General features: G+C 32.8%; 2 protein-coding genes across 3 annotated transcripts in view; one reads left to right on the forward strand and one right to left on the reverse strand.

Annotated features, from left to right (window-relative positions):
* The window catches only part of MS3_00006531 (uncharacterized protein), a 51,514-nt gene that overhangs the window by 20,404 nt on the left and 6,371 nt on the right, over positions 1-24,739 (reverse strand). The window contains exons 2-9 of one of the 2 annotated variants that reach the window (XM_051214698.1): positions 24,173-24,273; positions 20,396-20,447; positions 17,409-17,509; positions 14,543-14,668; positions 11,738-12,391; positions 9,473-9,905; positions 2,805-6,192; positions 1,168-2,261 (exon numbers count right to left, since the gene is read on the reverse strand). In XM_051214698.1, coding sequence (XP_051067881.1) covers positions 5,993-6,192; positions 9,473-9,905; positions 11,738-12,391; positions 14,543-14,668; positions 17,409-17,509; positions 20,396-20,447; positions 24,173-24,273 — 1,667 coding nt within the window. In that variant the 3' untranslated portion in view covers positions 1,168-2,261; positions 2,805-5,992. The remainder of the gene's footprint in view (positions 1-1,167; positions 2,262-2,804; positions 6,193-9,472; positions 9,906-11,737; positions 12,392-14,542; positions 14,669-17,408; positions 17,510-20,395; positions 20,448-24,172; positions 24,274-24,739) is intronic. The other variant, XM_051214699.1, reaches the window with a different exon arrangement.
* Positions 19,138-21,588, forward strand: MS3_00006532 (uncharacterized protein; the record flags this gene model as incomplete). Its single annotated transcript, XM_035730841.1, has 4 exons — positions 19,138-19,146; positions 20,675-20,877; positions 20,898-21,411; positions 21,448-21,588. The coding sequence occupies 4 exons, from the start codon at positions 19,138-19,140 to the stop codon at positions 21,586-21,588; spliced, it is 867 nt and encodes a 288-aa protein (XP_035585514.1).

Consider the following 24,739-nt stretch of genomic DNA (forward strand, 5'->3'; position numbering starts at 1 on the left):
TAAGCTCTTTTTAATATCTATTGAAGGGAAAAAGATGTGGACTCACTTATACGATAAATAAAGAATTACCAACCTTCTCTATATAAAATTCTCAAGTAATTTGATTCTCGATATCTATGACAAAACTGTTACCTATAGTTTTAAAGCAATTTATAGAACACATTGAAGTCACAAATCCATTGCGTACATATAGACAGATTGAGTTATAATTTTGTGAAGACAACAGTTTACTCGCTATGTTTAATATACATGAAAGTAAAACCATAAAATACATTGGTTTTTTCAAACCTGATGGAATAAACATATTACTGGAAATCAAAAAGCTGGCTCCGACCATATGAATAAATACAAAAGAATTCAGTATTACAGTTATTCAACCTTAACCAAGAAGTTACCACTTTTATTATCATTCGTATGAGCCACCGAGTTGAATGATTTCAAGAAGAATCTACCGTTATTTATCTTTTATATGATATATGAGCTGATAACACGTAATATTGTATAGATTTATAAATGATGACTGAAATTTGAAGGACTTGAATTAGTGGCCTTTAGGTAACATATCTGACTCTACCTATTATATTTCAATAATAACCAGATCTCAGTTTGTTTTGATTATTCATCCGTTTCAGATACATTTCTCTTAATTTATAATTCAACAAATAACACCAATATATTAATTTCTCAAAACAATCTTTTCATCTCTATCTTAATTGAGATAAGATACGATGGGAAAGTGATTAATCATCAAAGTGACTATCACAAATAGTCTTGGTTGATAACAATATACTCTGAAGAAAACATTAATCTCTTTAAGAAATTCATATTTAATCTCAAAAAATGTATTCTAGTTTATGATTTAATACAATTTCAACAATTATTTTCGAGGACGGATAAAGTAGAAGAGAATGGACATTTAATTGTATATGTGAGCTGGGATGAACATTGATGTATCTATCAAGTAACATAAATGATGAAAGATATCTACATAGAAGAATTATTGTTAATGCTGTCATACAAAAATAAACGAAACTATTAACTGCATCAACCACTTCATTAGTCCTGTTTAAACTAGACATAATTCTGGTAGATCTTTGAAAAATCATTTCATAATTAACAATGAACATAAAAACAAAAAAGCTCAATGACCTTTTAAAAATAACTTACCAGAAAAAGAAAAGCACAATTATTTTGTTTTTTTCTTAAGTTAATAATAAGGGGAAAAATATTGAACAACAAAATCATAGCACTATTATTACTTTTATTACTGTTATGTCAAACACAATTAATATTGGTTTTTGACAGATTTACTGATGAAGGCATATCTTTATTACGGTGAGGAATTCATTTGGATTTTTTCGATCTCTGTTTTATAGTATTTATTTACTGATTACGTCATCATTTGTATGATTATGATTATTTTGACTTATTGTATTCAGTGAATCTGATTCGTCAAAAACATTTACAGATGACTGAATTGGATCTGATTCGGTATTACAATTCAATGACTTATCATCCTTGAAGCATGGTATATTTACATTTTGGAATAAGTTAGATGAAGAAGAGAGATTTTCAATAGTCATAAATGAATCGGATGAATGTTGAAGTAAAGGTGGTCGTCGTTGTTCTACCACTATTGTTGTTTTCTTTTCTTCCTTACTTCGTTTTTCCATTATTGCAAAATTCTCATTATTATTAATATTATTACTATTATTGATAAATTTACCATCTTTATTCATTGTTTGATTACCCAATATACATTCAGTGAATATCTCATTAATAGGATTGGTAGAGATTATTGCGCAGTTTAAATTACCCAAAACCTCGACATTACTATCACTATCAAGTTGTTCGATCGTTGTATTTAACGACTTATCTGACTGGAGATCAACATTACTACTATTATCAGGACCACACTCATTATTAATGTTATTATTATCACATTCATAACTTCGTATCACTGATATATCCGATGTACAATTTGTTGTGTCCAATGACATCTCACCATTCATTATATTACAATTAGTTAGTGAATTATCATTACACTGTATCACTGAGCTGTTATTCATTAATTCAGATTGTCCCAACGAATTCTCGTCATGGACAACATCAGTTGGTGTGATTGTATCACAATTAATATTCGAGACATTATTATTATTATTATTATTATTATTATCATCAACTAATTCTGTTTCTAAACGATTTCTTCTAAGATTTGAATCGATGCTTTCAATGAGAGATTTAATTAAATCTTTATCTTTCTGTAAACAGCACAAAGAATAAATAAATAAATAAAATTAATACTGCAAGGATATGCGAAGATTGCTGAATCTCATAGTTCACATAATTAAAATGACAGTTAGAAAACCATTGAAAACTAGGAAGCATTAGACAGTTGTTTCATCTTTAACAGCAGTGTGGATCCACGACTCTACATGGAATCGAGCTAAGGAACCTCAGGTCCTATGAGGACTACTTAACCTTCATAAAGATTAGTACTGATTAATAAAAATGATGGTAATCACAAACAATAGGAAGTGGAACTTGTCTTTCATTTTCCACAGTAAATATGTAAAAAATTTTAATGATATTTATTTGTCAAGAATAATGTTTGGCACTAGATACAACCTAACCAGTTACCTTAGTAAATAGTTGTACATTCATTCAGATAACATTAATTTTACATACTTTCTCAAAAGGTATGGGTTATTTCAAGGTTTTAAGTTGATCAATGAAGAATTAATTTGGTACATAAATAACCTTCAAATTTAACTCGGATAAAATTTGTGACTAGAGAAACTCACCTAAGATACACATAAAAAAATCACCACCAATCTCATTCGACAAGTGTCGCATAATTCAGTAAATCCTAAATCAATATTTAAGTAGGTAGCACTTCGGTTAGAGATCTTAATAGATCCAAGGTTCTATTATCGGTGAGATTGTAGATGTGCAGTGCTCAGGAGTTTCATAGTGGTATAAAACAGCTGTCTAGTGCCCCCTGATTTTCGATGGTGTCCAAACTGATGTCAATCCGTAACAAATAGAGTATTATAAAATCCATATTATATCAGGAAATGCGTAAACAAATGAAGAACATTAGTTTTGTGTAAAGAATCGATCTGTTCAGTGTCAATCAGATAGATGTCATATAATTTGAATTAATGATGAATGACCAACTATGACTCAGTGTAGGTAGGATAAAATCATATCTATATCAACATCTCGAGTAGTCTATAAGCAGATAACATATTGGACTTTAAAAATAAACTGATAATAAAACATAATACAGAAAAATACTTTTAAAATCATTAGTTCATTTAATAATCAAGCTTATTTAAAAATCCATTGATTAGAATTTTAGTTCCAGCTCACATTTTCTTCACCTTTACAAACTAAAGACAGATGGGCATCACCAAGAGTGACTGGACCTGTTCCAGTGTGAACGATTCCCAGTCATTCCACTCAAATCCTTCAATCACTGACCACAATTACCTCGTGGACTCTAAAGAAGTAGTCTGCATCTATCAACATGGTTCAGACCAGTAGTCAAAGACTTTATGGACTGATGCTTTGTATTGACTTGACCGCACCTAGCTATCTTCTTATCTACTTTTGCACTATCAACCATCACTCGTCTAGGTGGACGGTGATAAGGTATACATAACACATGTACTAATCACTTCAAGTCGATGAAGATTCACTGTCTAATCAACCAATTTGCTACATTTACCGAGTACCCTTAGGAAAACCTCAGCATTACACATTCCATCGTTCCAATAAATGTCAACAATGACTCTACGAAAATTGTGATCAAACACCTCCAGCTTACGCATGTCTTCTATTTTCATAGACCACGATTCAGAGCCGAAAGTTGGACAATAAACACACTCTCCACTTGGCAGACGGTGTTCATACTTACTACACAGCTGAAAAAAAGTTGGTAAACGCCAACAACTCCTTACACACTAAAGAAGACACTTCGATTTGATAATCAAGAATCAATATTATTTCAACTACACAGAAACTATCTCCATAAATAAGCATGAAGTACATGACGAGTTTTATTGGTTAACAAGCTGAATAGATAATGTATAGACCAATAACAAAACCTATTCGTATGAGGTATCGACCTCCAAAACGAAACAGAATCTGGCATTCAAACTACAAATAATTATTAACAGAATAATGTCACGTTTACCAGTGGAGTTTGATCATGTTAAGAGTGAGATATCGTCAATAGCATTGGATTAAGGTCATGCTCTATATTGTGAATTAGCTGAAATTAAAAATGTGAATCAGTGTGTACCAATTATGTAGTTCAGATCTGACATGCATATATATGCATCAGTCCACGTTGTCATACCTCATTAGCATAACAAGATGAACACCTAATTCATAGAAGCGATTGCGCGAACGCTAGTAATATTTAAATAAAGACTGCATATAAGGATATAATACAGGGAGAAAGAATTAGTTCGTAAAAAGAAAGGTACAAAGTAATTTGAATCTCACGGTTAAAGGGAAGATAAACAGTGTATACTCCTACGTCATTGTGATCCATTCTGAGTCATATCACCCAGTCTCCAACCATTGGTTACGATAGGTGAGTGGACGCCAACCGAGTAGTTTGCATCTATCAACATGGCTCAGACCAGAAGTTAGTGACTTTATGAATTAATGTCACGCCTTGGTTTCACTGCCAGTAACTCTCTTCCAACCGTATCCAACACTAGTCAGCATTGCGTACCGTGGTAATCAGTGTTCAGGCATACGTAACACGTGGCCCAACCATCTCAGTCGATGTAGAAAGACAACCTCATCAACTGATTTACCATCATTCCGTAATACCCTACGTCTGATCTCACTATTACTTACCCGTTGATCCCAGCAGATGCGAGCAATATTCCTAAGACATCTGTGATCAAATACTAGTAACTGACGAGTATACATAAATCTACAGTCTCATTATGAGAAACAGTAACTCCATTGAAAGTGACATTATTTAAGGTACCTGAGATATTAAAAATTTAAAGTATTCTGAGACGTTAAAGCCCAAAGAGAATCTCCGACAATAATGGCATAAACGTGTTGTGTTATACGTTGATTAAAACTTGGCAGATTATACTCTGTAAGATGATCCTCATATAACTCAACATACCAAACCAAGAAATTCAAACACACTGCATTAATTCCTAAAGAGACAAATATATCTATGTACTACATCGACACCACCTCAAGATAAAGTGATAAAGCAATGCAACACAATCCGTTATCCGACCGTTGTTCAAAATAATATAAACCAGTGGTAAAAAACTTCTAAAACAAATGTATGTATGTAAAACAAGAAAGATTGGTTAGCTGAACAGTTTACTTCTCGGAGAATTCATTTTCAAAGTTGTACAAGCATAAATATATACTTATTTTTCAAAATGGTAATATTTATAATAATAGTGATAGTAAAATTTAGCTAAACATGATAGCAGTGAGGTAAAACAAATAGAGTTCAATAACTGAACATCTTGTGAACACACATGTTATTTGATGAAAACGGACTCTGCTTTCAAATTCATCTACAAGGTAATTAGAGAGCTGTCAAAAGCAGTTATGTTCCATCTTCTTAGCATTATCGAAGCACTAGCTATATATCTAGAAGGACCACAATTTTGTGTACTAAAGAAACTTGTACAACCTCCTCTTCTACCACAGTCTTAATCTCTCGTAACTTTTCTTTTTCTTCCTTTTCTTTGTTCACAGTAATCTGCATTCCTTCTATCTTCATCGTTATAGACCATTTAGTCTCAGATGATTTGTTTTTGTTCCCACTATTCACCCGACTACAGTCCATCTCAACTTCAACACCATATCACTCTGAGCCTTCTCTTTTCAATTATAATTCTTTATCTATCTGAATTTGCCGAAAAGAGGACTGTTGGCTGAACCAATCTCTTTTATCTTATGTCTCAACGAGTATATTCCATTATATATATCATTAAATTGAACCTACATCAGATAGATCCAGCTGAGAATTCGCCCAACGATGTGCATCTGAAACCAGACTTGTTAATGTTTTATTAATGAATAAAGTTTTTGATAAAGCCATTATAGAGGCTATATCTAAATTATTGTTGCGTATATCCAAATACTTTAGACACTTTGATTCACTGAGAAAACTGGATAAAGCGAAAATTCCTAGTGTTTTTATTAAAGTAAAAAGGCGAAAATTGAATAAGCATACAATAGAGTGTACTTTGCATATCAAAAGTATCAAGAAAACAGTTTAATAGTTTGTAGAAAAACCTCTCGAATAATCTATTTGATTGATACTTACATCCAAGTGACTAATAAACTACTCACTATTTGAACAAAATAATGACGCTGAATTGTAATTGTTAAATAAGTGATTCCATCAGAGAAACGCATTCACCCATTAAAATAAACTACACTTGCAACAGACAACAATCAATTATGTATCACAAAAAATTATTATTCGTAAGCACGATAATATCCAGTAATGAAGATGGGTATTAACACTGTAATTTAATGTTGTTCGACATTTCAGGACAGATTCCTTCGTGACAATCTGATGTCAACCAAACGATCGAATTTTTTTTATTTATATAGGAATCAACATTTATTGCCATAAATCATAAGTAAATTATTAGTGAATAACTTATCTAAACTATGCTAATTGGTACATTTATTCCATTAGTATCGTATGATCATTTTAATAAGTGACCTCTATATATAAAACATATGAAAATAATTAAGCTAAATGATGTTACATACATATGATATAAACTTTAATACAAAAGTAATTACACGAGGAAATCACAAAATGAAAACGTACGATTATGTAAACATCAATTTAACTGGTCCTCCACCCCGATAAAAAACAACCTACTTTCAATAACTCGTTTGTAGCTTTAGTATGACTGATGATGATTAGTTGTCTCTCTTTTCAAGAACGCACTGCTTTAGAGGTATCATGCTTACTGAGATCCACGCAGTTTCTACGGACAAATTAACATTTTTACTAGTACCGTACAAACGTATACAGTAGAATGAAACACTGCCTCCCTTGTTTCCAGTGACTCCCAAGTTGTCGTGTTACATTTTTTATGAAAATTACTTTTAAAATACTGAAATCAAAATTTGTGCACAATATATATATGCTTTATAATTATCTTCATCGATAAACACTTAATCAACAGCCAAGGTTGTAGGGACTGTAGGATATATGCATAAAATTGTATTGGAAATTAACAAACTATGTTGATTGAACGCTCTAAATTTATCTATGGATTATTAGCAGATTCTTTTTGGAATCTTGACACTATGGTTGCTATTTCTTGTGGGTAGAATTTAACTACAAATATGAACTGTTTACGAAGTGCAAACTTACGCAGTTTAGCTTGAGCTGTATACTTTAACTGCTTGAGTGTTGGTGATGCAGCACACCTCAGAAAATGGGAACCAGTATTTGGAAAGTGAATATTTAAATTATTAAGTCACTGGTCTTTATAGTAAATATTACAATACAATACCAGTGAAGAACAAGAAATTGAACTAAAACTAAGTTTCTTTTTCACGAAATGCAATCATTCAGTTGATAAACAACAGTTTCAATAAGGTTTTATGGTATGTGATTTAAGAAATATCAACAATTAAATAAATCTTGGAACCTTTTTAAACGACAAGTTATGCTCCACTAACTAGACAATAAGTCAAAATATTCCTTGAATAAAACACAACAACAAAAAGTGTAACTTTGTCGACTACAAGAACCTGTATACATGTACAGACCAAATCGTGACACTATAGATAATTGTTAAACGATCAATTGAATGACATTTGCCACTGTACATCAACTTTCTTTACTATGAGAAGACGTTTGATAGCGTGAATAGGAGAACCTTATGGAAAATTCTTCGACATCTTCGTGTACCTGAGAAAATCCCCAACATCATCCGGGATTCATACGACCGATTACACTACAAAGTCGTGCATGGAGGACAGTTGACAGATGCATTCCAGACGAAGACTGGTGTCAGACAAGACTGCTTACTCTCACCCTTTCTCCTTCTTTTAATGGTTGATTGGATTTCGGAGACCACTAAATCTCAGGGAAAGCGAGAAATACAATAGGCAGCTTGCATGCAGCTAGATGACTTCACAGGTGACCTAGCTCTTCTACTCCATACACATCAATAAATAAAGGTCAAGACAAGCAGTGGAGATGAAACAGCTTCTGCAGTGGTGGGCCTCAACATACACAAAAGAGAAAGCAAGATCATGAAATACAACACGGAGAACACCAACCCAATCACATTTGATGGAGAAACTCTGGAAGAGGTGGACAGTCTCATGTACCTGGGTAGCATCATTGATGAACAAGGAGGATCAGACACAAACGTAAAGGCAAGGAACGGCAAAGCAAGGGCCGCATTCCTACAGTTGAAGAACACATGCAACCCAAAACCTGTAAACAAATATAAAAATCACAATCTTCAATACGAACGTCAAGACAGTTCTGATGTACGGAACTGAAACTTGGAGAACTAATACAACCATTTTCAAAAATGTACAGGTGTTTATAAACAACTGTCTATGCAAGATACTCAGTGTATGTTGATCAGATACCATCAGCAACAGCCTACTGTGGGAGAGAGCAAAGCATCTTCCAGATGAAGAGTACATTAGGAAAAGACACCGGAGATGGATAGAACACACATTAAGGAAATCACCAGATTGCATCACGAAGCAAGAGCTAACTTGTAATCCTGAAGATAGAAACAGAGGAGGAGGGGGAATTAGAAACCGTAAATTTCCGTTGTGACAAAAATGTATGTATACGTCATCTGCTTATTTACCATGAAAATATACATTGAAAACAGAGTGTAATAAAGCAAAAAAGCATCAAAGAGACGCTCTATTTTGGCTCCAAGTTTTGCAAAATAGTGAATACTCAATACCGATCTAATATGCCGATCCACAAATTAGTTTCCATGATTACATTACGAACAGATATCAAATTAAACTGTAGAGTCATGGTTCAGTAGCTTAACTTTTAGGCTATTAACCCGGTGTTACACAGGTTCAATCTTCTCTTCCTTAACTTCAATTCGGACAACCGCATAGAAAAGCCAACTCGCATACAGAAGTAGAAACAAGAACTTATAATTGGCTACTTCAGTTACAGTTGGTGATGAAAAAAATAACTTCACTACCAAATTTGAAATTTTACATATAGTTATGAATCAATAATTTATTCATTTAACATTCAATGTTCATTAGTAGGTAAGTACGAACTTCTGACTTAAGCGGTCAAGGAATGTGTATATCTTCGCACATAATACACAATATTATGTAAAACAATATCCAACTACACTGTTCATTAGTTACATTTAAAATTTATTTAAATGGGAAGATATTACAATTACAAGCGATAATACACACAATATTAACTTACCTGAAAAAGACATATTAATGGAACGAAGATATAATTCTTTTAAACTATAGTTTCTGATTAAACCTTCACACAATATTTCAACACCTTTATCGCCAATATTTACATTGTTACTTAAATCTAAGCTAATTAAACCGCCAACAAAAGAGATTAGTGACTTTGGTGTTTGCATTAATACAATAGCCAATGATTGCATACCATCTATGCTTAAATTATTGTCTACAAGATAAAGACGTTCTAAGCTGCAAATTTTCATTGGTATTGATTGTGTACAACAGCGATTAGAATTTGAATCGGAGCTTTTTTCTGTTGATGGTGATGATGACATAGTGGTTAGTTTAAGAATTTCTTGATCATTCAACGTAGAGAAACGTTCACGTAAACGATTTCGATAAGATTGAAGCAGTCCAGTACACAATATACCTAAACCATCATCCTATGAACATTAATAAACATTAAGAAACTAATGATTATTATTAAATTTTTATGTAAATAAAGCAATAAATTTAATTTATAAATTAAACAAATAATGACATTTCTAAAAAGAGGAATTTATTTGTAATCAACAATGTAATTAACATGTCAGAATTAGAAAAATAATTGTCTGTTATTGAGGAACATTTTTTCGACATATAAGAGATTACTTTATAGCATGTCACAGTAGAACTTCAACTTTGAATTATTCAGTCCTCTATAGAGTTTATAAGAATAAACACAATCTACCGACAGATGGGAGCGTAAATCTTTTTTTTTCTTTTTTATAGAAAAATCGTTAACTATACACCATAGAAACCTAGATCAGTGTGTACAGAAACACTTTATACAATTGGTTTTGTTACTATGACTCCGATTTTTGATCTTTTTTATATTCTTTAATTTTTTTGGACGATTCCGTCTTTTTGTTCTTTTTAACAAAGAATCTTATCCAATGTAATTTATTTCATATGAACATTTACAATTCATTCATTCAATTAGTATTAATACTTTACTATCTTTAACATATTGTTTACCTTTCATATAAGATATCCAATCCTATTTAACAATAATCTTACGGAACCTAACCATAAAAATCTCAGCGCCTAATATAGTACACAGTAACAGTCCTACATCTTCATTAAGATACCTTTGGTCTTTTTACAATCTACTCCTAGATTAACCAGTAAAGTTTTCCAAGATAAAGCCAAGTATATATGTAGGATGTGTTTCAGAAACCTAGTTTGACGAAACCATACACTTTCATATCTAATTAGAGTTTCACAATTAAGCTCTGCACTAATCACTCAGTGGTTTTCTCATACACTAGTAGTCCATAGAAGACGCTTAAGTTTAATTATTAACATCCCATCTTATGTCTTCAAAGGTTATAATTTACAGTCATAAAGTAATACAAAGTAGATTGTGAAATAATACGGCGCCGGAATGATCCGGGTTTTTTTTAATTGTCATCACAGGCTTTCATGAGACGCTATATTTAGCGAGGATAAGTATATCGTTTTATTCCTTAAGAATATTAGAGCCTACATATAGAAGATGGACTCTTTAAATAGAATTCAGATACGACAGTGAAAGCTGATTATGAGTTATTCAGTAGTATACGAGCAATCTACATATCAGTGATTCCAGTTTAAACACTGTTTAAATTACTATACAGTATTACTCATTATTCACTAAAATAAATCATAAAATAATGTTTGATAGATTTGGATGCTAAGCTGAAAGGCTTACGTGTGGGTAGATTCGCAGATTTGAAGTAAAAATTCAAGTATACATCACATGTTTTCATATTGTTCCTCTGAGTCAAATGATTTAATATTTGAGCTTTTGGTATTTATTTACATTTAAAAAATATAGACAAAAAACTCAAACAAAAGAAACTCGATAATATGTACCTATTTAAGATACCTATACTTTGCAATACAACGATTTTACAAACAAGACCAATAATATACGGTATGATAATTTTGAATACACAACTAAAGGTTAAAACCTCTATTCTAGTATCGTCTAATTCACACTCAACATCCATTATTATTTACTTTTAACAAATTTTATGCATATTTTATTGTTCTTGTCAATTTTTCTCCCATTAATCTATCTCAAAATGTAGCGAATTGAAATGATTTACCATTGTGTCAGATGAAACAACAGATACCAAAAATTATCAATCAACAGAAAACCCTCGAACTAACCAGTTAATATTCCCCCTTTTGAATGTATAAACAAAACAACAAGGGTACGGTCTTTTGGTACACTAAAAGAACAACTTACACCAATATTATTATGAGACAAATTCAACTCCAATAAATAACCAATCCCTCCAACTGGAAGAAAATCACACGATGATGACGACAATGAGTTGGATTTTTTCAGTTGTGTACATTTCGTATGTGAACTATTGTTTACAAGGGCATCTGATGAGCTAATTTCATTATTATTATTATTATGACCTTCAAATTTAACAGTTTCAGGTCCCGAAATTCTTGGAATAAATAACTGATGACGAATTAGTGGTAGTATTGCTTCAACATCTGAAGAAGTCAATTTATTATTCATTAAACCTAATTTTAATTCCCAAATAGGTTTAGTATCATTAATAGTGGTAGTGTTAGTATTAATAGTGTTTGTAGTACTTGTATTTGATAAATTTAATGCTGAAGTAGTATAAGAGTGTCTACGATGTCTCCAACCACGAAATTTATGTCCTCTACTTGAATTACATGATCTGTCTCGTGTTGGTGGATATAAACTTGTTGAACTCAAAAGGATGTACAACCATTGCATAAGTCCATATAATGCTTGACCGGTTAAATTACAATCAATAAAATGTAAACGTTCCAAGCATAGACCATAGAAACTTAGACCATGAAAATTTTCTAAGCGTAATGGAGTATGACTCAGTGTGAATCGACGTAGAGCAGATGACTATGAATAAAAATTAATATAAAACAAAGAAATGAACTTGGTACCCTCATAATTTTTTAAAAATTATACTTATAAATATATCTGCGGGTAATTTAGAATACAAGTTAGAAAAACAATTAAAATACTGATTGAAAACAATATTACGAATTTCAATATACATAGTTGCCTTTATCATCGTGAAGAGTTTAAGAACAAAGATTTGAGCAGAATAACATGAATTCAATGTATTTCGTTGGGTTCTCGTCAGTTGCTTAAAACCTGTATTATCTACAAATCATAATTACAAAATGAGGTCAAATTACTTAAATGATGGAGTTTATTTAGAGGTTAATAGGATCAAATATCAGTATAGTATAGCAAGGGAGTCAATAAATATCATAGACTAAATAAAATATTGTAAATGTTTACCCAGTGTAAAAGAACATTCTACAACATTGATAGTAACAAAAGTCAAAAGTTTTAGAAACAAGTAGTTACGTAATGAATGAACGCTGACAATAAGTAAGAATATAAGTAATTGGAACCTATTTTGTAATTACTATTTTCAAATAATACATGTTGTAAGCAACTAACGAGAACCAAACGAAATAAAATGAATTAAAGTTATTCTGCTCAAATTTTTGTTCTTGCTGTCCCAAAGATAATACGAACTGTAAGGTGGTTGGAGGTAATAAAGATAAAATATAATGCACACGATGTTGGACTACCTATACTAGTGACCATATTGGAATTTGATTAGGACTAAATCATTAGGACAAATATGAAATCGGTCATTACAACTCGGTAACTAACCAATTATAATAAGAACTTGATCAATATCTCACCAACAAAGATAATTCAGAATTGAAACTATTCACAAAATGTCGATTGAAGTAAGAAAAATAACACAATGATACTAAACAGTGTCAAGTTTAATATGGTAAGAAATATTAATTTTCCTCATTTGCAGTGAAGCAACGTCAGGAAACGAAGTGATATGATCTACGATTGTGGGGCGTCTGAACGTGTGTCTGTGTTCTAGAACCTGACGTAGTGTGAATATGTGGTCTATACAGGTCGAAAACCAGCCTGATTTTCTCTAGTCTGTTCTTCATGAGCTTTAGTTAGGCGTCGAAGTATTATTGAAGCTAATATTTTAGACACATTAATTGGTCAAACTGATTCCTCTGTGATTGTCACGAAAGGACTTTTGTCCTTTCTTATAGACTGGCACAATCAGTGATTGAGACTAGTCAGATGGGATTGCGTCCAGTTCCCAAATTCTACCTAATACCTCAGTTAATCTCACTGCTAATACTGAACCATCATCCTTAAAAATCTTAGGAGTAAACCTGTCAGGGCCTGCTGCTCTCCCTCGATTCAGATTTCCTATGGCTTTTTCAACTTCGTAAAGAGACGGAGGACCTACATTGACTTGCCATTCAGGTTGACTGGAGATCGTGGGAGACCGAAGTGTGGCTGAAGGCCAGTCGAACTAATCCCTAAAGTGCTCCGCCAGTCATTTTGTGGGAAGTTTTTATCGTGTTAGATCCGTTCTTCAAAGGGCCTTACCGCCGGAGACGGAAACCCGTGAGGTAAGGTGAGGTGTGAAAAGTGTGAAAACGACGTACACTTAACCTGTAAAACATATTTACTAATGTTTAATGATATATTCAACATTGTGTTGCTTTACCTGTATGTGTATGTATTTCATTTAACGTTTTCTTTATTGTCGAGATGTGATTCAACTAGAGAACGATGTATTGAAGTGGTTATGTATTGGTAAAATATTTTAATGATATAGGGATAACTAACAAACTATATTAAATTATACACTGTAAATTAAAAAGTTATTAATTAAAGAAATATCACTTAATTTATCATGCTGTGCAAGAATAGAACACTTAAGCGTAAAATTATAGTAAAATTCCACGAAAGCTAATTAGATGAAAATGAACAAGTTAATCATCATCAATTTTTAATCTGTTAAAAAATATAATTCAGTCCACTGAACACTCATTTTGATATAAAATTGTAGTGAAGATACTCTCAAGCTTCCACTCGGTTACCTTTTGGTTGTACTACAAACAATAAATAATGTAGAAAATGAAATCACAATGAACGAATTAAAGAGAAAAATTAATCTTTTCACACAGTTAATGGGACACGTACCTTTCGCATGAAATTAACACAACGACTCCAAGCTTGACTAGGAAGAGTTTTGTTTAAATTTAAACTTATACTTAGATCTGTACAACTTTCATAATGCAGTAACATATCAAACAGTGACGAAGCAGACTAGAATGAAAATAATAGATTAAAAAAATAAATAGGACAACAAAAAATATAAACAAGTAAAAATAAAGAGAATTCAGCGAAGAAAATTTTCTCTTGGACGAAATCATTTGCTTAGGCTGTACATTCATATTTGCAGTTGTTTAGTAGTAAATATATTGCGGTGTGTGCTACTTATATCGATATAAGTAATATATGACGTTACTCGTGAATAGAATGTCTGGCAGCAGAGAGACAAAAGGATCGAACAGTAAAGAATGGAAACAGAATGCAATTTGTATGAAAATACAGGAACAATGAAGTCTGAGACGTTTTGGGACAATTGATGGACATTTTGCAAATTAGGCATTTACTTTATGACTGTTAGATTTTATTAACAAGTCCTGTAATTTTGTGTTAAATGCATTCGATTGTGACGCAGTTAGATGCTTTCCTCGATGTGTGTCCTACTCACTTCCAGCGCTTCTTCCTGATTTCTTCCTCCATTGTAATGTGGTTTGTTCTCTCCCACAGTAGGTGGTTGATGATAGTGTCTGGCCAACTGATCCGAAGTATTTTGCGTAGACAACTGTTAATAAACGTTTGTATCTTTTAGATGATAAATTTCATAGTTCTCCAAGTTTCCGCTCCATACAGTAGAACTGTCGTGACATTTGTATTGAAAATTCTGACTTTGGCGTTGGTTGAAAGTTGTTTTTTAAACCAACGCCAAAGTCAGAATTTATATTCACCATACAACTATAAATACGAACGTACATCTTAAATAAATGACTTCAGACACTGACAGATGCGCACAACTTATAGAACACGCACGAATATTACTATACACAGGTTGAAACAAGTTATAGAAATAACTTAAATCAAAGAGGCATAGAAAAAAACATATATATAAAATAAATGGTAATATCCTCTTTTATGATTTTAAATCAGTGTTTACCAATAATTTTGTCGAAGATTGATTGGATGATTTTCTAGCAGTCCAGAGTATGCTGTGTTCATCCAAGGATAGTTAGGTGATTTTTAAGAACAATTATGTGGACGATAAACACATGGATTTACCAGTCGTAAATCACAAGCCCTTAAGGAACTTAGTTACATGATACAACGCTTTTTAGGAATAAAACGTTTATTAACTGATAATTTGACTGGTAAAAAATGAGATTTTATATTGGTAAACGGTGATACATTGAAAAGGCAGCAATTCGCTTTTAACAAGTCACGAGTTCGAACCCCACTTTAACTAATTCCACTTGGACATATCGATCATGTCATCATATAAACAATAAGACTTAGTCTGAGTAAGTAAACCTAGGCTTAATAAATAGGTTACATTATTTTTTCTTAACAAGTAAATTATTCGGTCTAGAAAACTTTATCTGTAGGTGATTGAATCCTACAAAAGTTAGAACAGTACATCATTTATCATTAAATAACCACTACGCATATTGCTGAGATGCGTCCTAATAAGTATTGTGATACTGAAGAATTTCCAGAACTGTTCATGAATCGTTCACAGACTCATAGTATCGACCAGGAACGGCTATAAGATTAATTCTATAATTATTATATTATATATATTTACAACACTTTGTGTTTTCAATCTCATTACTCTGCCATGATGATACACATCTGATTTTACTGTTATAAGCACTTGGACTTTACGATAATTTTGATTTTTAAGTATTATGGGCTGTAAGCAGCTGATGACAACCTAACGAAATAAAATGAATTCATGTTATTCTGCTCAATTCTTTGTTCTCGCTTTCATTCTATGATAGACGGAATTAAAAAAGTTACTTATGGCTCGGTTAGAGAAGGAAACTGAATGAAAAAAACTGAGCTAAAAACAGCAAGAAATATCTTGTCAACAAATATTCAACAAGGAAACAAGCTGTGAAATCGAATCAGTTTCACCATGAGTTAGTAGCTATCCTGGTATATTATAATAAACATTTCGAAGTTTCCGAAGAGAGAAATTATAAAATTCGAGGGCAACTCTGCAAAGTGCTGGAATTTTATGAGGAGTTTCGAAGAGTGCGTCGCTAACGAGAGTATCGTATTTGGAAAGTTAAATTACGTTACTCAGTGTTGTGACGAAGCTAAGGCAGTCATAATACACTGGGCCCTACTAGAGTCGGAAGTTGGCTGCTGTAAAGCCTTCGAAACACTAGCCGAAGAATTTGATCTGAAACACATCTTAGCTTGGACGCTTATTGATAAGTTACTAAACTTTCCCAATACTGGGGATATGTTTCCCGACACCTTGAAGAGGTTATCTCGACAGATGTTGCTTTGCAAGTTAACTCAAAATCAGATGAACTACACTTCAAATTTGAATTCGTTGAGGACCACAAAAGTCCCAATCTCTGACTGTAAAAGGGCTAGTTTAACCTAATGCATATTCATAGGAATCTGTTTCGTTAACCAGTATTTCGATATTTTGATAAAACGTATTGCACGCACACATATACATTCTTCAACATATTTTTTTATTTTACATGTTTTAATTGGCAAAACACTAACATCTTTTATTAATACATCACATCACTCTATTTCTCTACTAATCAATAGATTGATGATTTAAATGGTACTGTGTTTATGAATTATTGTGTATACTGAATAGAGCATTACACAAAATTCTTAAGAAAACCAGCTTTAGCATGTAATATATATATATATATATATATATATATATATATATATATATATATATTAATATAACTAGCTAACGATATGAAGTCACCTGTTCGTCTAAAAATGTATTTTCTAGATCAATTACTCTAAAATGTGCACGCTGAAATATTGCCTCCATTGATTCAATATGAAATCGATTCAATCGAATACCTAGAATAGAAGCAAAACAAAACTACAATTCAATTAAATAGATAAATAGAATATTTCGATTAATGGGAACAAATACCCTTTTCAAGTTGTTCTTTAATACATTTTTATACTTTTATACTCTAACATATCTTCCTGTTCTTTGGAAAGATGTGGAGGAAAGTGTGCCAGTATAACAGTATGATCAGCGACTGATATGTGGGCTCTAAGAGAAGAGTTAGTTTTCGATTGATTCTCTTCCGAAATGAATGATGGTAATATAATATAGTGAGTTTCAATATTATCTAAAAGAATGAACTTAGACTGAATCTATATTTGTTCAAGTGAATGCACTTTACAACACCAAAGGGAAAGCAAATTAACAAAGCTGATAACAAAAATGTCAAAATGATATAATCAGTGGAAGTGGCACTATTGCTTGCAGCCACTTTAATTCAACATAAAAAACTCATTTATCTAACGAAAACAAATTAGATGGTCAAAGGTGACCAGTAGATATCATTTTTATAACATCATTACTATAGTTCTTTTATTACATCTGACAATTATTTCTTGATTGCAAGGAAAATATCACTTCATACTATCACACAATTACGTATGCAATATAACTTGGGTGTAATCCATATTACAGGTGTCTGTGTTAACATAATGTATATGAAGTGTATCTACATTAGCAGCACATAAATACATTCTGATTCATGCAAAAAAAATCTTAGTGGTAAGCCTTACCTATTTCTTCATCAATGTTGAGTGTTTAAAAAAAGAAAACGTTTTGCAGCTACCTATCAATATATGTATAGATAAACATGTACACTTTTTTGAGATCAATGTGATACATCAGGAGATACATATAGAAAAAAAGAATTCTGGAACTAATCAAACAAAATTGGTTTATGGTTTATGTATGGAGACAATTCAAAAGAAAAAGTTACGGAAATGTGATAATAGAATAGTCTGAGCAAAGGACCAGTGGATAACATATTCACAAATCAATTAAGGGTCAAATAATACGTAGTTCAGTAGTGAGAGTATAATTTCAAAAGAACAGAAAGTGAAGAGCATGTATACATTGATCTAGACAAAGCACAGCATTATTGAAAGTGCTTATTGATTAGTATAATACTGGAATGCAAGACAATAAGAAAAGAAATGTGATTCAGTTAGAAAAAATACGATGTGTAAGTTAACAGAGATTGCCAATCTCTAGTGGATAACGTGGAAGAGTTATATGCTATGAAGAGAGAGTTATGGTCTGTCAAAACATGTTTCGTTTGCTAAAGATAAAGTGCGGCAAAAGACAAAAATATGATAATAATCGTGAAGTATATTTTAGTGACCGTTTATCTTGACGCCAATTAGATCGTACGAATAATTGGTCTCGAAATATATATCTCGGCTACCCTTGTATATGATCGACTTAAATCACGTTAGTGAATAACGGAATAAAATAAGTCAAATACGAGAATGGACTTTGAATACGTATATTTCATACAGCCGTTGATCCAGACAGACGATCAGAGAAACGAAGCGAAATGAAATAACGCGCCATGGAGAAGGCGAATGAGCCAACTCGGTTTAATCAAGCGTGACTCGATACTTATAGTCAAACAAAAATAAGTTACAGACACATAATGAATAGGGTAAGTAATTAACATATATGCGATCATATAAAAACGGTCAGCGTTAATAAGCGAATAATTGACATAGTCGAAATATGGCTTGAGATAAATGAATAGACTGATCTGGCGGAGGCTAGAATAACCTATGTGGGCTTGACATAGTACCAGCGACTATAATACAATAAATAGAGTTTCAACAATTACATCAAATGACGTGAAATAAGAATATTGAGAGGAAACTAGAAAAAAATAACGTAAATGACGAAAATATAAGAATACTAAATGGAGAAAAGGAAGAGATGACAGATTTCATTTATCTTGGATGTATGCCATTTTTTGAAGAATAACAGAAAAGTACAAAAGACTCGCCATCGGTTTCTATTATGACTTCCGTCGAACAACAGTTCAAGCCACTGAATAACAATATTGTTAAAACTGTATTTAGGAAGTTTCTATATGCCAACGTAACCTAACAAAATTATATTACCAACCATCTTCTTGTGACATAAACTAATTGTATTTTTCTATCTTCATTCTATTACACCACATCAGCAAGCTATTCTAATAAACCTTGAATATCGCATTATTAAACATCTATTCCTTTATTCATTTTCGCATTTGCTCGCATGTATTTTTGCTCGTTATTCTTTTTCTGTACTAATATTAAACGTCCTAAACTGAACTAGTCTACTTGTATGTGAAATTCAATATTATTACAATGGAGGAAACCTAAAGGGGGTTGGAGTACATGACGTCATAAATTATCGATCTGAGATGTGTTTGAAAAACCATACGCATCGAGATTGGGTCGGGCTTAATCTTGATAATAACCAGACAAACATATAAATCATTAACATACTCATACTCATTTATTTATTTCTGTTGACTTTCCGTAACTATATTTGTTTTGAAAAGTAACCATCTTGATTAGATGCATTCTTGTATTAGGCTTTACATGTTTCCAATTAATGAATCAATTATTTCGTTAGCCCGTTAAATATAAGAATTAAATCAAATGATTCCCACCTTCAGTTTAATCTTGTGTACCTATGTACCTAATCAACTCGGAAACTATATACATACACCAATAGAGATATAAAATTGGTCTCCAATCTGATGAAAAGAACTGCAAGTGACCTTTATTTCCACAAACTAATGAGACACACCTAAACGGATAACGTGACTTATGTGTGTATACAGTGATATGCATAACGGTATACATATTACTTTCAAATAGAATAAATAAACAATTATAAATATAAAAACGTACCTCTTAGGCTTAGACGACTGTAACGTTCATTACAAATCGATAAATCGATTCCCTATGAAACAATAAAACAATTACTGTAACAGAAATTATTTATGTATATGAAAAGCCAATCCTTATGCGTTTGCAGATCTTATTACATAGTGAATTGGCCTGTTCACACTGTGTATAATTGGTTTGCGCGGTCACTGATTATATATATATATATATATATATATATATATATATATATATATATATATATATATATATATATATATATAAACCAAAACTTCTAGCTAGCTAGAATCTAAGACACTTTTATTGAAAACGCTGGATAGCCAATCCGCATTTCATTGTAAAGTGGTTCGACTAGAAGTTTCCTCTTTATATTCGTCTTCATCACTTAGAATTCCAAAGGTATGTACAGTCGAGAGATTGCCTATGCTATGTAGGACGTTAAAAATGATATCTCAGATGGCATCGTCGTCTCACACTAGCGCAACGTGACCCTCCCATGAGTTAGCAACGAAGACGTCAAAACACCGATTGGGTGTAATTTGCCTGAGGTGCATGAAATAAAAGAGAAGAGAGTGGGAAAATCTGACGAGCCATACGCTGTAAAAACTCCTTCAGGGTGGACGTTGTTTGGACCTTACAATGAGACCACGAGATGTATAGGTATCATAAATTATCTATCGTCTAAAGATGAACTAGAAGCAAGATTAGATCAGTTATATAAGATGGGCTTTGAAGAAAACCCAAATCACCGTGTGCTCATGTCGGTTGAAGATCGTAAAACCTTGGATGCTATCTCCAAATCTATACAGTTAGTGAACGGGCATTACCAAATAGCTTTACCCTGGCGTCACCAACAAATCCTACCTAATAATAGAAAACTAGCGATAAGTAGATTAAATTCCTTGAGAAACCGGCTCATCCGTGGCCAGAGGTTGCATAAGGAATATTTTAATGTGATGGCACAGTATGTTGAACGGGGTTACGCCGAGAATACTATAGAGTACTCCATTAGGTGTAGGGTTTGGTATTTACTGCACCATTCTGTCTTCCGTTAGAAAAAACCTAATAAGCTAAGAATCGTATTCAACTGTGCAGCACAATACACCGGGACGTCCCTGAATAAAAACGTGTATTCTGGTTCAGATTTAGTTAACAATCTGGAAGATGTGTTCATAAGATTTCGGCGTGACCAGTAGGTCTCATGGCAGATATTGAAGCTATGTTTCATCAAGTGATTGTCCCGTCATAGGATTGCAATGCCCTTAGATTTTTATGGTGGCCACAGGGTGACATAAGAAATGAACCAGAAACCTATAGGATGAAAGTACATTTGTTTAGTGAGACCTCTTCACCAAGTTGTCCTTGTTCTAACATAACTTTCACATAGATTATGGGATCGCCAGTATCGCGTTTACAGTTCTTGTAGTATAGCTATAGGACAAATCCTCAAAAGCTTCGACCAGTATTACGCATCTCATTGAAATGAATAAAAATTATGAATCATACTAATATAATAGGGTAATAATGTCTTTCAATTGGTAGGTCACATGCAGCAGGGATACTTTACAGACACATCAAACCAGATTAACGTGGTGGGAGCTTAAGCAACGATTTGATTGGTTCGTTATGTATGTAGCTAAGTCTGCTTGTATATAAACCATGTATGCCTTAAATACTTTATTCATTTAGTGGAGATTAAGTCTATGTTCTGGACAGGCGAGGTTATGCGAGACGTCATATAAGCCAGTGTTCTAATTGGAGATTTTGTCACATGATAAGTGGTAGATGCATGTCATAACAATTATATACCCAAATTAATAATCAAAAAATATCCAGGTTTAATGCAAATTACATCAGTTTTCTGGAGATTTGCATTTTCGGGCTCGTGAGCACCTTCCGGTATGGTTAAGCAAAGGTATGGTTGAAACTACTAAGAACTCGATTTTAGCTAATTCAGTACAGCCAACATGGAGCAATCCTTCACAATAATATACCGTGTTAACAGCAATCTATCTAAATCCGTCAGACTAGGAATCCTTCAGACGGCTGAAGCAATAGCTATTTGGATCAAAAAGCCGGAGCTTTGAGTCTAGAAGAAATATGTTCAACTGTAGTTTCTTTGGGTACAGTAAATAAAAAACCTGTTTTTATTCAACTCAAGTTCAAAGGCGATAATGTCACAGGGTCAATCAATATGAGACTAAAAACTGCACTGACAAAAACATATCATGCAGCTAAATTGATTGTCCTGTCCAAAACGACATGTTCTTTGACACAATCAAAGGTCGACAGGTATCCCTTTCATGTTACCACCAACTGTGTATACAAATTTACATGTATCTGCCAAAGCAGTTACATTGGTAGAACAGAAAGGAGAGCCTACGTCCGATTCAAAGAACATATTCCGAACAGTTTGAGATTAAACGGACTAAAAGCATTTAGCAGCGCTGTCGCAAGACATCTTGACACAGGGCACGACGTCGATATACTGAAGTCCTTCAAGGTGATCAACAAACAATCAAGTTCAAACCTTTTGAAATTCGCGGAAGCAATAGCAATCAAACGTTTAAAACCAGATCTTTGTATACAAAAAGAAACAGTAATAAATCTTTCTTTGCCCTGGTAACATTCACCCCACCCCCTTTTTATTTTATTTATTTTTTATTACGTCATTTCAACTCTTTCTGCATTTTACAATTACATCATCTATAACTGACCAATTTCAATTCATATCTCACTTTATTAACATTAATCTATTTTCAGTTACTTCATTACATAATCGTCTAATGTGTTTTAATTCCATGATTTCTAATCACTATTTCAATTTTCTGGAACCTTCCCTCCCAAACTCTATATATTCGAAACAAAAATTTTATGACCTCATTAACTCTAACGAAATCTTTACCACATTATGTTACATATATTCATCCTTCATCGCCCTCTGTTGTATAAGTATGTCAATATCTATAATGTTGAATTTCAAATATTTTAGGTTGTAAGCAGCTGATGAGAACCTAACGAAATAAAATGAATTCATATTATTCTGCACCAATCTTTGTTCTTGCTCTATTTAAGATAATAAAGGGAACTATGTGTATGAAATTAACGATTTTATTTCATTTTATATTAAAAATGATCCTAAATACACATGCTATAATTCTAAACAATATACTTTGCCTTAAATCAGTTTCTTCTAGTATAATGTTTAAACAAATATCTTTAACAAGTTCTGTATAGCATAAAATTATAGGCAGAATACCATTCATGAATAACCATGGAAAAAAAACAAGTCGATTTCACCCCAGTTTTATACTAAATTAACCCCAAATGCCCTGGTACAGTAGAGGATGGAGAGAGTCCGCTCTCCCTCTCACATGGCAACGCGTATATAGCGAATGTCGGGCGCTTTAACCGGACTAACGGATATGGAGGATCCATCTAGGGGAGTTAGAAAACCCTGACTACAAACCAATGGTAGACAAAGGATCCAGGATTTTGAGGGAACAAACTGCGCATAAACCTGTTTTTGGTCACCGGCTACCATGGGACTGCATCTCCCAACGTTGCTCCATTCCTGGTGAACTATACCTCTGGGTCAAAGGCTCAGGAAGTGGTTTCCTAAAAAAACCATCTGCCCCAGTTTTGGCGCCCGAACAGTATCCCATCCCTCACACAAATCGAATGACGAGGTGTAGTGCATATACATTTGATGCCGTCTTGTACCAATGTTTATGTGTTTAAATAAATAATGAAATTACACTAAATAATCAAAGAGCCCACCTTTATTTGTTCTAACAAAAAATTAATGGGAGTTATTCTATGCTCAAAACAAGAAGAAAAGTACGCCGCCTGAAGTTCTTCACTTGAACAATTATCTGGAACTGAAGGAACAAAATGAAAATACTAGTTACGTTAAAACAATAATGCTTGCTACAGGAAATAAGGGATAGGACAAAACTAAGTTAAGTAAACACCAAAAATATAAAATCTAACAAACCAAATGATTGAGCAATTTAAGACATATCAGACTCAATTTAAAGATTGTATTTACGCTATAGTAACTACTTGCCAGAAAGGTGCATAAGTATCAAACCAGGCTGTCAAATGTCCCACTAATATTAGGTTAATCTTTTTCACTACCTCTTAAACTAAAGCCACTCTGGTATTCGTCTTGATAATTTCATCCCTTTATGCAAATACGGCACAGAAACTTCGACCGATGCACAAATCTCCCAGGTTCTATGTTCTTTATGACTAACCAACTATTGAGACAACGAAAAGACCAAGTAAACCATATTAATAATGTTAATGGTAGTTGTAAATGAAGATACAGAACATAGTTTAAGA

The sequence above is a fragment of the Schistosoma haematobium genome, chromosome 2, assembly GCF_000699445.3.
Source record: "Schistosoma haematobium chromosome 2, whole genome shotgun sequence".
Classification (NCBI taxonomy): Eukaryota; Metazoa; Platyhelminthes; class Trematoda; order Strigeidida; family Schistosomatidae; genus Schistosoma; species Schistosoma haematobium.